Here is a 13,266-nt window from a genome sequence, read left to right as displayed (position 1 = left end):
GGCCTCATACACAAATTTTCTGGACAACATACGCTCAACTTGAAATAGCCTGTTGTCATATTCTTGACTTGTTCAAGGCACAAGGTGTTCAAGTTTAAAGAACAACAAAATTTTCAGACTATCAGACAGGGACACTAATACATGTTAAAGGAGCTGGCAATATCGCACGCCAGGTGCACGTCATTATGTTCGTTATTAATTCATCAAATATATATTTACAAGCTTTTTTAGTTGTCTTCACATACAAGTTCCTAGCTCCTTGAAATCACATTAGGCTTTGCATATATGACAGTGAGTTGAGTTCCAGGTTTCATCCAGACACATTCTCCTGCAATCCAGGTAGACAGCACATGAAGGTTGCTGTCCAGCATCACAAAGTCCGCGTCTGCACAAAAATCAAGTGTCCCTTTGCGTTTCTGGATGCCAAGAACTTCAGCAGCGTGCAAAGATGCCGATTCAAGAGCCTCGACAGTAGTGCATCCTGCATAAACATAACGCCAAGGAAAACCAGCAATTTGAGCAATAAAATATGAATCAAAGACGGTCAGCGGCACAAATTTGATTGCATAAGAACACCATTGCAAATGTATGACCTGTTAATGTAAAGTGCTTCGGGTACAGCACCCTGAGCAATGGTTTTTACTGAAGATTCAAATTAACTGCCCAGTAGATTCTAAGAATAGATAGAAACAAATATTCAATTACTGATTAAGGCCTTTGACTTGTTGAGAATTTGTCCAGCATGTTTTGTTGGTGTGTGCACCAATTAGATGAAGCACAGCTTTTGTTTCAGACTCAGTTATTTACCAGAAAACCACTCAGAGCTTACCTGTTGATTTCTGCAAATATCGGACACAGAAATCCATTGTTGCAATGCTGAAAAAAAAAGGGGAGAGAGAGGGGGGTGATCACAAGCGCACAATCTACACATGCACAGAATCTGTGTAAATATAATGCGAGGAGGTCATCTAATGATGTGGAAAATATTAAACTTATAGTGCTAACAATGCACAACAGAAAAATATTGATCAGGACAACAAGCAGTCCCTTATTAAGATGCCCAACTACAAGTATGTTAGATGAAATCCAGGGAATTTTGCACAGCATGCACAGGTACATTATGGTCAAAGCAGTACATGCTACTTAAATGGAACAATTGTGCAAGCACCTGGTCAACATTTTGCTTTCCTGCAAAGCTTACAACTCTAGCGGCTGGGCTTGTTTAACATGTACCCCCTTAAAATCTACTAACAGTTAAAACTTAGTTGCAATGAATCCCTGACCGAGTCTCATAGAGATTATTGTAGTCGATGGCCGCTTAAGCCGTAGTGGCTCATCCTATGCTTTCAGTTAGAGCGTGCTGCGATAACTTTTTGGCACATAAAAGTTAAGAACGCCCCTCATCTCGCTGACGCAAGAGTGTGCTGCAAAAGGTTTTGGTAATTACCGAGTCAGTTCAATCAACGATTCCAAATTAATGGCTCCACTAGCATCGCTTTGCGGTGCTCTTTGGGCCCTCTCACAATTTTGCAGATGCCGCTCTTGCCAGAGCCAAGGTTACCTCAACGTGACTCTCTCTGAAAAGAATATTAGCATCACTGCGCCAAAGGAGCCATAATTTTCTTGACCATTCCTTAATATAATAATAATATCTGGGGTTTAACGTCCAAAACCACGATATGATTATGAGGGACGCCGTAGTGGAGGGCTCCGGAAATTTTGATCACCTGGGGTTCTTTAACGTGCACCTAAATCTAGCACACGAGCCTCAAACATTTTCGCCTCCATCGAAAATGCAGCCGCCGCGGCCGGGATTCGATCCCGCGACCTTCGGGTCAGCAGTCGAGTGCCATAACTACTAACTAGACCACCGTGGCGGGGCTTGACCATTTCTTAAGGGGGCTTGTTAGGGTCACTATGTGGTACAGGACTGTGCAAAATTAGCCACACAATAAAGGCAAGGCTTTCAACCATGCCAATCTCCTTCCTTACAGCTCATATAAATGCATAAATTCCAGGCAGTACCTTCAATAAGGGTTCAATTAATAGAAAAATTTAATTAGCTGGAGTTCAATTAGCCAGAACATACTGTATTAACGCTTTTCTGAGATTCTGATAGCTACCTTCCACAAAGCGTAGTTGTTCCTGCAATCACAGCCCGCTTGCCAATAATTTCAACTTTGTTCTCCCCTATGTAGTGGACTCCTGCTTCGAGACCCATGGCTGACATTGCATCGGTGACCAGCGTCAAGCCTGTGCATGAACGGAAGAAAGTTGGCAATACACAGTACAGTAAGGCAAACTTAAACGAACGACACTCCTAAATTATACGCATGAATTTTCATTAAAGAGCCTTTCACGAGGCCCCGCTGCATGTTTCCGTTAATCGCTACAATTTGCAAGGTGCTGTCTAGGCAGTGTTTTACTGAAAGAACTTTTCAATTTGGCTCATTACTGAACCTGTTGGAAGAACTCAAGTCTGTTCTGTTATATTGCATTCAGGAGGTGAGCTACACTGCCAGAGCCGACACTCTCATATTTGCCATAACTGGCATCTGCCTCCTTTGCGTTCTCTCAAATGCAAGAGAAGTGAGAGCGTGTCATGGTGACGTAATAAGTCCTGCCTCATCTTTTATTTTAAAGGTGGAAGCCTTATATGCCATCTCAGACAAAAAATATGGAGTGATTACAAAACAGCATAAAAAATACCACGTGACCTCTCAAGCGTTGTTTGAGGTGCATGAGCTGCATATTCACTTCGTCCTCGAGGCATTCGCATGACTAAAAAATTTTTTAAAGCTGCGTTAGTCTTTGCGGCGTTTGTGTGACTATAAAAAAGCGATTAAAGGAGACTGCGACAATTATATTAACCACATTGAAAGTTAATCACAATTTTGCATTCACTACAGGTGAAAAATATCCTTTTTAACATGGTTTACAGTGGTGTGGTATTAATTCAATTTTGACCTACTGAGTATTTTGTGAAGTGCAGCTCTTTCCTTTTTTTTTTTCTTCATATATGTGTGTGTGTGTGTTTGATGATTCCTTCAGAACAGATCTATTTCACTGGGCTGTAGCTTTGCTACAAATTATCCGATTTTAATGTGGTATGCGGCAAAAGATTTAGGAAGGGTGAAAATTTAATGGCCTATCCCGTTTTTTTATGTGCAATGCAGAAAAAAAAAAGAATAAATAAGAAATAACGAAAACCGCATTATTTCCACAGGTTCATAGTCTCCGAGGTCACCCGATCTATCGTCCCCAGATTTCTTCTTATGGAGTTTTCTGAAAGGCTCTGTCTATCGCAATAAACCACGGACACTGGACAAATTAAAGGCCGACATTTCTAGAGAAACTGCAAACATCACTACCAACATATTGCGGAGTGTTGCAGCTAACATGGAGTGGCTAGTTCGGTTATGCCTATGCCAGGAGGGTTGTCATTCTCAACACCTGCTGTAGTGTAAGTGATTATAAACCTTTATAACATTTGTAAACCTTTACTAGTCAAGTTTGGTATGCCACATGGCAATCAAAGTTTTTAACAACATTCTATAGGCACAAGCCATCGCTCCATGTATAACTTTTTGTGGTTTTTGTTATCTTTTTTTCCAGCTTACCACATAAAAAACGGAATGGGCCATCAAATTTTCATCCTTCCTGAATCTTTTGCAGCAAACCGCATTAAAATTGGATACTTCGTAACAAAACTACAGTCCAATGAAATAGGTCAGGTTTAAAAGAACCACACTGTATGTTCTATTCAGCCGAGCACTGAACACTTCCTGCAATATACTATGCACTATTAATATTTTAAGAATATTTTTATGTTCTAACAGCCAGCCATTTGCTAGCCAGAAGAAAAATGAGATCTGTCCATGAAAATGAATCAAAGCCGGAATACAAAACACAGCTGTGTGAATTCACAATGTTAGCATACAAAGTTAAGCATAATTCAACACTGCTGCACTATTGTAGACCTTTACCTTTTTCTTAGCTGAACTAAGGGCACAAGTCTTTACATGCGTTACCTCTGGAGTTGGCTTTGTAAGCAATGCGCAGTGCGGCAGGGTGGGTGTGGATACCATCAGCTATGATACCATAAAAAACATTCTTTTCCTCTGGAAGCTTCTTAGAGGTCAGCAGCCCAACCAGTCCTGGGTCCCTGTGGTGAAACTAGAAGACAAGAGTTCTCACCATTCATATTAACTGGAACACAAAGGATAGCAGTCATCCAATAATTCACATAACAATGAGACACCATAACGGCTAACGATATGGCAACAAAAATCAAGTTCAATGGAAATAGAAATAATGAAAAGGCAACTCCCCGTACAGCCAAAAGTACCCCCCCCCCTTCTAAAAAAAAACACTTCTACAGGCATACTGCTTCCAAGAGAAAGACACAGGGGAGGAATGAAGGAAAGGTATGGAGGTTAACTATGCTATGCTACTGCTACTGCTATGCTATTGCTATGCTATTGCTACGCTAATGCTACGCTATTGCTATGCTACTGCTATGCTATTCTATTGCTATTGTTATTGCTATGCTATTGCTATTGTTATTGCTATGCTATTGCTATGCCATTGCTATGCTATTGCTATGCTATTGCTATGCTATTGCTATGCTACATAACACATGGGGAGGTGAATGTGGGAGTAAAAGAGAGAGAAGGCATGAGCCTAGGTGATTCTTAAGCATGGTGCAGTGTATCTACGATCAGGTACTTGCTGTCTTTACATACTACAGAAGAGCCTGTATGGCTTTTCGGTCTGATGAGCTGGGAAGCCAGGCTCCCAAGATCTCTTCTGTAAAAGGCCAATTGTAAAGTCTACCCGAGGCACATTGTAGATTCCAGCATTCAAAAGGGGCATAAAGGCTTTGAGGAACTTCTATGGGAGTCGGGATTCCTAACAACTCAGGAGTTGGTCACTCTGAACAACCAGAGAGAACAAAGAAAAATGAAATGAATGCGCTGAAAACAGCCAACACTAAATCTCTCACATAGTGCTTCTTCCATGCCCAGTTCCTTTCGTCACACTATGTTAATTTAAACCCACATTTTATACTGTTATTTATCGCTTGTTCAAATCACAGGGAACTAGTATTCCTTCAAAGGAAGCATTCAGCAAGGTTGCATGGTGTATGGGAATGTTGTTCTATGTGTTATTCTGAAAAAACAACCACGTGCTGCAGTGTTGTGGTGAATGCACTAGACAATTTTGCCAAAAATACATCCACTGCAGCCTAACCATCAAAATTAAGATTGCAACAACAAACTTACCGGTAACATTGCGTTGAATAGGTGGGTGATGAATGATGCTCCATCCTGCATTGCCTTCTCACCTTGAACAAGATTAGCCTCAGAGTGTCCTGGGAATGAAATCAAATGCACACTTTTTAAAAGATATGGTTCGATCAAAGAAAAACAGTTGCTTATGTTCCATCTCATCAAATTCATGCAGTGCATCATAAGCATTGCATGAAGTTGACTGCAGCACATCATAAGAAGGGGAGGCTAAGGAGTCCCGATGCAAGCATCTCACCTATAGAGACTGTAACACCTTTCTGAACGAGTGCCCGGATCACCTTGCCTTCTGGGTCCAGTTCAGGTGCCATCGTGACAATGGCCGTGCTGTCCAAAGTGCCATACACATTCATGAGACTTTCAAAGCCACCTTGCAGATCCTGGATAAGCTGGGCTTTGTGGGCACCTTTCTTGTGCTTGCTGATGAATGGACCTTCCAGATGAACCCCTGAAAAAACAGCCACAACAGTTACATTCGTATAGAGAAGTGAATGCTGAATCGACATGCAAAGGCAGTGATTGCCACTGTGTCTCCTTCTTAAAATGTACTTGTGGGCTAGATGGTTGATCATTATAGTGTACAGCAGCACAAACCCCATGTGTGCACTACCATACGCTATAATTTCTCCTTCAATAATCTCAATCGTAACAGTAGAGGTAAGCAGAATAAGTGTAAGGAAAAGTGTTCATTAAGTTGGCGTATTCACAAAGCTTGCCAAGGGCACTCTAAATATTGGGACAAGCAAAATGAAGAGAGACTAAACTCATGACACGAGGAAAATCTTAATGTTAGTGTTCGTTATTCAGGAACATAGTTCAGTATGAACCAAAATATAACAAATAAAAGGAAATGCATTAAAGACATGTTGGTGGCCATGATAACTGGTTCATGGTACAAAAGTTGTTAGCGAGTAGTACTTGTGCTATTCTGTGTCTCCTTCTCATGCCTGTACTTGCACTCTTTAAAAATCTATTTTGTAGTAGAAGCATTCTTCAACAGACACTCTACATTACGGTACATAGAAAAATACCACAATGTAAAAAAGTCCAGTCTAAAGTGTAAAGCCACAATCTAAAGTGCGAAATGTCCACGAAGAGTGGCTTGTAGTTCCCACGAAACATGAAACCTCTATAAAATGTTTTATAGAGGTTTATAGAGGTTTTAAACGTTGTAAAGAAGTTTTATAGAGGTTTTGTGTTTCATGGGTTGTATTGCTACAAAACTACTTCTTGCAATATATACAAAGGGAAGTTCGCTTTGCACAAATGTTTTCACGTATTTTTCTACACATCACCTACACTTTGAGGCATGCTGCAGAAGGAAAACTCTGTACTAATTTTTGACTGAGGCTATTTCAATGTACCTCTAGATATAAACAGACAAGGAATCCAGCATTTCACACTCGTAGGACTGCAGTCACTTCAGCTGAGAATTAAGACTACCTGCAACTTACTCCACAGAAGCACCACACTACAGCCACTGAGAGCCAACACAACAGGAAGAATAGCAAGACACCAGTTGCTGTCAAACCTTGGTGCGAAATCCAGCCTTACCCAGAATTCCGGCACCTTCAGCACTGCCATTGCGCTTCTTCACAGCTGTAAGAGCCTGAAAAAAACTTTTTTTTGTTAGGTTAGAACAGTCATGGTAATGAAGTTTAAGCAAACATTTGTACAATGCAATAAAATTTCAATCTTTAAATTTAAAATTTGTAAGCTTGAGTTGCTTGGCTTTTCCACTGAGGCAATTTAAAATTTGTAAGCTTGAGTAGCTTGGCTTTCCCACTGAGGCAATGCGCAAAGACAGCCACCTGGACCAATACACTGACGATACATCCTTAACAAAGACAGCATGTTTAGCCTTGCAAATACCCAACACCAGGCATGAGCTCAATTACACTAGTCAATTAAAAAAACAATGAGCTTGCTTGCCTTCTACATCAGTGATAGACACTGCCTGGAGTATACCGTAAGATGTTCCTGAGCAGTACGCCATATACCTAGGTTTATATGACTTAACTGAAACTTTGCCCAAGAAAATGAGTAGTTAAAAACAAGCAATATTTTGCTTATTGCTTGACTACATAAAAGGTGTTTCACATAAATAGAGCCAAATATTTTTTTAAAAAAGGGGTTAACTGCAACTGAATGAAACCAACAACTCTCTGTCTGCTGCCATGTGGTGCTCGTTAGGTTATTTTTTATTGCACTTAATTAGTTAGTTGTTAATTACCTAAGATCAATTATGCAACATTTTATATTTACTTTAGGGCCAAGTGCATTTCATTATGTTGTAGAAGGCATTTCGAAACGACCAACGCAATTTTTTGTGGCAACATATATGCTGCATGGTGATTTTTTCCGGTGTTTAAAGAAAGCCGACAAATTAGTACCGGCACGTGAGCGCGCATCTATTTCATATTTGCTGTAGTTCACATGCTTTTGCTTTTTCTCAGAAAAGAACAACCAGGCAAATTTCAGCACAAAATAAATACTTGATTCTGGTGTTATATGAGGCAGCCTACCACTTAAACTTAATATTTTACCTATTTGAGCAAGAATTTAAAAAATTGGCTCGTTAAAGTTAATTAATTAATTAGTACTTATCAATGAAAAAAATGCAGGTTGTATGAACACAAGACCAACACTAATACAGAGCAGGTAGAACTTTTCTAGAGCACGTTTTTCTTCTTTTCTTTTTAATCTTGGCCCAAGTTAGCTGGGACACCCGGTATGTATATATATTCTTGTTTTACTAGTTCAATTAGGTATTGTGTAAAGCAATAGCAAAATCAAGCATATAACCATACCAGTTAGTTACAGTACTTCCAAGTTCTTACCAGAAGCCCTTGCTAATGAAATAATAAAGTCGCTGAATCCAAGTAACATTAGATGTGGCGAAAGAGCTTGAAACTTACGATTCCATCTTGTCAAATTAGTATACTTCTGAATTTGCAAAAATGCTACACCACACGCTTCATATGTCAAGAGATGAAACTTAAAAACTATGACTTCAGGGGAACAATCACATTTTCAATTAGTCTTGAAATACAGGACATGGAGTATCGAAATTGTTGTTCTGTCAAGACAGATAGTGAAATTCACCAATGTCATACAGTAATTAGGCTAGGTATGAGAATGTGGCGGTCACACTAGTTAGAGTAACAGAACATGACTATAAACCATGATGTTATGATAGGTCCACATTCTAGATAATGAAATGAAAACTGGTTCATAAAAGTAAGTGTTATAGTAAATTATGAAGGATGCACCACTGCTTGGTTGTATTTTATTTCTAGGTTTCGTGACGGTTTTGATCTTCATTCAATGCAAACAAATGACAAGTCTAAAATATCTCGTTATTATATTTAACATTCAAATGATTAACTTGTAACATAACAGTGAAGGTTATTGCACTTCACCGTAAACTTATGGATCAGCAGCCACACTTGCTGAACGTACGGACATCTTTTTTTTTTTAGCAGTGACATACAAGTAAATTTTAATTCACCTTTCGGTAAACTTCCGGTGTTGAAGTTACAATTGTTGGACACATAGATGTCACTCCGAATGGGAGAACGCCTTTGGCAACCTTGTCAACAGCATCGACAATAGTGTCGACGCTGTGAGAGAAATCTACTCCCATGCCTCCTGAAACCACAAAAAAGAAAACCTCATTGTCACACCTCCTCTTAATAAACGGAAGCTTTGTTAGCCTTCCCTTTCCACCTCTCCCCTTTTGAGGTTTAGTGCAAGTGCACATATACAAGTATACAAGTTTCTTGCCAGAGAGACTTAAAAGGCTTGATTGCTGGATAAAAAAAATCACAGCATGTCCACGGGGTGAATGATGATGAGTGGGGCGAAGCTCCGGAGGAAATCATCGGTAAACCATGAAACTCTTCCATGAAATTCGCCCAGTATATCATATAAAGAGTGTGAAACACCGTGTGTATATTAAACATCAAACTTTTATTGTACTGTTGGTTTACGTGGTCCCTTCATTATCACCGCTTTGTGATTGGTGAAATGCAGCGAAAGTGTCTACTCCCGAGCGAAAGAGAAAGCGCGCCAAGAGCGAGCGCCTTGTCGGCCTCCATCCGGCGACTACGAGCGAAAGAGACAGTGCGCCAAGAGCGAGCACCTTTTACGATCGCAGGCATCCAATGACATGTGCCATTCGCATTATACAAGCGCCATCTGTCATCTTTAAACAGCAACTCTAAGAAATACATGAAATGCCATCTAGTGAGCAATTCATTAAACTAGAGCTGGCTACATACATACTACTACAACTACAGAGGAGGGAACGACCCACACCCTAAGGAGCTTAGCCCCTAAACGATACAGCCAGCGAAAGCACCTCTGTTCTGTATAATAACGCAATAACATGAGACATAAAACCTGTACTGTCGCACAACACAGGAGTATGTGTCCTAATGAGCTCCAAGATCACCTGTGGCTTCCATTAACCCTTATTTCAACAACTGAACACTGTTCTCTCACCTGGAGATGATGCCAAATAAGAGATCATTTAGTTGTGAAAATTAGCACCAGATGAAACCATGCACAATTTTTGAGCTCGTGAGGCCATGCACTCCTGTGTTGCAAGTCATATTGAGTGTGTCTACATAATATGGAAGACACAGCTGCCAGTCCTGCTTATAATAAACAAGTGGAATTGGGCTTTTTTTACCGAATTGCTTGAAAAATTCTCCAGTAGCTTGTTGCGTTTTTTTTTCTTATTAACATTTTTCCTGCAAATACAGTTAATTTACTGCCCATCAAATTCTCTATGCGCGTTTCTCGATGACTTTGTATTGTTGAGCGTTGGAATCAAACATACGTCAGGGGAGTCAACAAGTTACGTTATTCATGCACTGACAAACATGCACTGAACAGAGTGGACACTACCCTGGCAACTATGTTAAAAGGTAAATATGTGGTTTTGTTCATAGCTGTGCATATTTTCCTAGTATGTTCGCTGCACAAAATTATTAAGTTTTTTTTTATTTCCCCTTCATATTTGAGTGACTTCTTTTATTATTAAATAATATTTTCAAAAATGAGAAAATCGGTTAAATTTCCGCTTGCGTGAGGGCTTCTTTGCAAAACTCACACTACTTTTTGATCATCTTCTTTTGCCTCCTCCCCCATCATTCTCGACGGGTGTGAATAAATGTTCTCTCTCTCTCTCTTGGCGTGAGTATTTGCTTGTTAGCTCGGCAGCATCTAGAAACTCTGATGGAAGACCAGCTATGCAGAAGCTTGCAAGGGGGAGGAGTTTTCTTGAATGGTAAATAGTGTCATCCAATCTTTTGTAGCATGAAGTGTTTTGTTCCTTATACACATTGGCGCAGCCAGGGGGTGGGATGTCCCCCCCCCCCCATTTTTTTTTTCAATCTTGCATATTTGTATATACGCTCACACATACGAATACATGCATGAACACGCATGAACAGTGGCTGAACCCCACCCCCTCCAGAAAAAATTTCTGGTTAGGCCCCTGGTTATGTATACCTACTTCAGAAATATCCTTCACCTCTTTCTGCAGTGCAGGGTAGCAAACCTGATGCATTTCTAGTTAACCTCCCTGCCTTTCTTTCTCTCTCTCTCTACACACCTCTTAATATCTCTTTTGATGTTACATTTGGGGTAACAATTTTTGGGTCAAATGTGTGCCAACAGATGCTTCACCTAATATAGCATGGAATCTTGACCAACAAAGTAGTGTAAATAAGTGCACCTCGTCTTCTCCATTATCGAACAACGCATCCCGACATAGAACCTGTGCATACTGTCAAGCTGGTTATAAACCCAAGTGGTGCTAAAGTTCACTTAGGACGTCAGAGCGAAGGCAAGCACAGGAGCACGTACCGTTAATCTGGAGATCAATGTAGCCTGGTGCAATGATGGCTCCATTGCAGTCCAATTGGATGTCAGCGGTAATCCGCTCGTCAAAAAATATGGGCTCAGGGTCCACAATGACGTTGTTTCTAACCCAGAGGTCTTCTACGATCAACTCATGATTGCGTAGGATGGTGCAGTTTTTAAACTGTACCAAGCAAGAGCTCGGCCACTTGTGCTGTCCAGAGAAGGTATTCATGGCTTACTCACTTGCAGTCTAGAGGAACGAAATCAGAAAGAAAAAAAGCCATAGCAATAGGGTAAGGACAATTGTCTTGTTTCAAATAAAAGAATAGAAGCGAGAAATGACAACAGCAATCAGCATTGTTAACAAATTGCACCAGTAAGCACACGTAAGCTAACGGGAGGTTTGGTCGCGACGACATCCCGCAGCTGGTGAAAACGACAAACGACCTAAGCATTAAGTTTTAGGCTGCACAAGCCACTAAGAACAAAGGCAAGATGTTACCATTCAGAAGGTGGTCATGCATTCACTGTTATCGCTGAACCACAATCAAACATATCACATCTACTGTCCGCACAGGCTGATAACTTCTCGAGTGGGCTCCACGGCGATGTTGAGACGAGGAAACACGGAGCTGGGAGGCCAATCGAGCACGAACTGCATGGGCGAGTTTCTAAAGAGGCACGAAGGTAAAAACAAGAAAAGAAAAAGAAAATGAGAACGCCGGCCGATGCGCCGGAAAGCGCGATACAAAACTTGAACGAAAGCCGAGGTGGCTCTATCAGGTGTTTAGGCACGTGCGGTCTGTGATTATCACTATTTTGACGGTAAGGGACGTTTGAATAGCGCTCGCGGTCGCTAGCGGGAAAAACAAAAACACGCTCTAGTCGTGAAGTGCTGTGCGCGACGTTGCGTAGTTGGAACATGTCCATACTACATTTAATTTAGTAGCTGAAGGTGAATTTGCCACAAACCAGCTTGTTTATAAGAGACACCACGTTTAACAACACTAACTTCAAATCTGATGATTCACTCAATCTCGTGCAATGTGACAATCAAACGTGAGAGAAAACACTGAACAGGGAATGGCGCTGCAGCCAACGCTCTGACAGGAGACGTGTGCCGCCGTGTGAACGAAAGGGAAGGAAGCAGGGCGAGCTGTTCGAAGAGGCACGCCAAGCCATTCGTCGAGTGCTCGTGCGGCAATGTGTACGTGGGACAGACTGGGCGGTGCATCAACGAGAGGCGTCCCGAACATGCCAATTCATTAAGGACTGGTATCGGTAGTAATTTAGCCACTCATTGTGCCAGGCATGGGTGCACCCCCAGTCTGTCTGATGTCACCACTCTAAAAAGCTATCGTCAAAGGCGCGCGCGGGAGATATTTGAGGCCTTTGTCATCCACAAACGGGGTGATCGATATATATAAGCGTTCCGTCACTCGAATTGTTAGAAAAAGAAATCAGCTATTTGACGTCACGCATGTGACAAAAAATCTTGTAACCTTATCGTATTTTTCACTCGTTGGTCTATCTACTTATTCTTGGTTTCGTCAATAAAAATTTCAGTTGGCAGTCAGCGCCCGTCCGTGTGTCACTTTCCTTCGTCCTGTCCTTGCGCTGTTTTTAAAATTTTAAGTTATGTACCAACTAGCCCGCCTTTCGCCACTTCCGACAGGAGAACCTGTCTTCGTCAGAGCACCAACTGCCTTATTGGGGGACTTCAGATTAATTTTTGATCAGCTGACTTGAATATACTTATACAAAAAATACAAGTTAAAAGAGAATGCTTGATTCTTTCTGTTTCAACCTTGAACCATATATCACACTGATAATTGCTCTCTCAAGTTTCCTACAAGCGCGTGATACGATTATGCAACCTAAAAAGTGTATTGTCATGCTACATCAGCTTAACGGCTGTGCTTTTGACGAATTTTGTTTCAGACAGACTCTCAACTATTCTACACAATGCCATGGGTCTGGCCGACAATGGTTCATTCGCGTGACTGGCTCTTGTCGCACAACTTGCACCGTGCCACAGAGCAATTGAAGTACAGACATTTTTGGCGAAAAAACAGGTGACTTG

At 41.1% G+C, this 13,266-nt stretch overlaps 1 protein-coding gene across 2 annotated transcripts; it reads right to left on the bottom strand.

The window, feature by feature from the left end:
• Window positions 1-236: 236 nt before the first annotated feature.
• LOC119382559 (N-acetylglucosamine-6-phosphate deacetylase) lies at window positions 237-11,974 on the bottom strand. Of its 2 annotated transcripts, none has more exons than XM_049412236.1 (10): window positions 11,686-11,974; window positions 11,187-11,433; window positions 8,821-8,960; window positions 6,864-6,918; window positions 5,548-5,757; window positions 5,286-5,374; window positions 4,032-4,176; window positions 2,124-2,253; window positions 830-876; window positions 237-481 (listed from the first exon to the last, which is right to left on the bottom strand). In XM_049412236.1, exons 2-10 carry the CDS (start codon window positions 11,413-11,415, stop codon window positions 252-254), a joined length of 1,275 nt encoding a protein of 424 aa, XP_049268193.1. In that variant the 5' UTR covers window positions 11,416-11,433; window positions 11,686-11,974; the 3' UTR covers window positions 237-251. The 2 variants fall into 2 exon arrangements, with proteins under 2 accessions (XP_049268193.1, XP_049268194.1); XM_049412237.1 differs by having other exon boundaries at window positions 11,750-11,974.
• Window positions 11,975-13,266: the final 1,292 nt, after the last annotated feature.

Source organism: Rhipicephalus sanguineus, chromosome 2 (genome assembly GCF_013339695.2).
Source record: "Rhipicephalus sanguineus isolate Rsan-2018 chromosome 2, BIME_Rsan_1.4, whole genome shotgun sequence".
Taxonomy (NCBI): Eukaryota; Metazoa; Arthropoda; class Arachnida; order Ixodida; family Ixodidae; genus Rhipicephalus; species Rhipicephalus sanguineus.
The sequence above is the reverse complement of the archived record's forward strand: the minus strand, read 5'-3'. Positions and strand labels throughout refer to the sequence as shown.

What these genes read in the sequence shown, in the direction of transcription:
- LOC119382559 (XM_049412236.1), bottom strand. Translation starts at nt 11,415, where the DNA reads ATGAATACCTTCTCTGGACAGCACAAGTGGCCGAGCTCTTGCTTGGTA. An exon ending in AGGTGTTACAGTCTCTATAG is followed by an intron (nt 5,375 to 5,547) that starts GTGAGATGCTTG and finishes TTTCATTCCCAG; the next exon opens with GACACTCTGAGGCTAATCTT. An exon ending in ATATTTGCAGAAATCAACAG is followed by an intron (nt 482 to 829) that starts GTAAGCTCTGAG and finishes ATGTTTATGCAG; the next exon opens with GATGCACTACTGTCGAGGCT.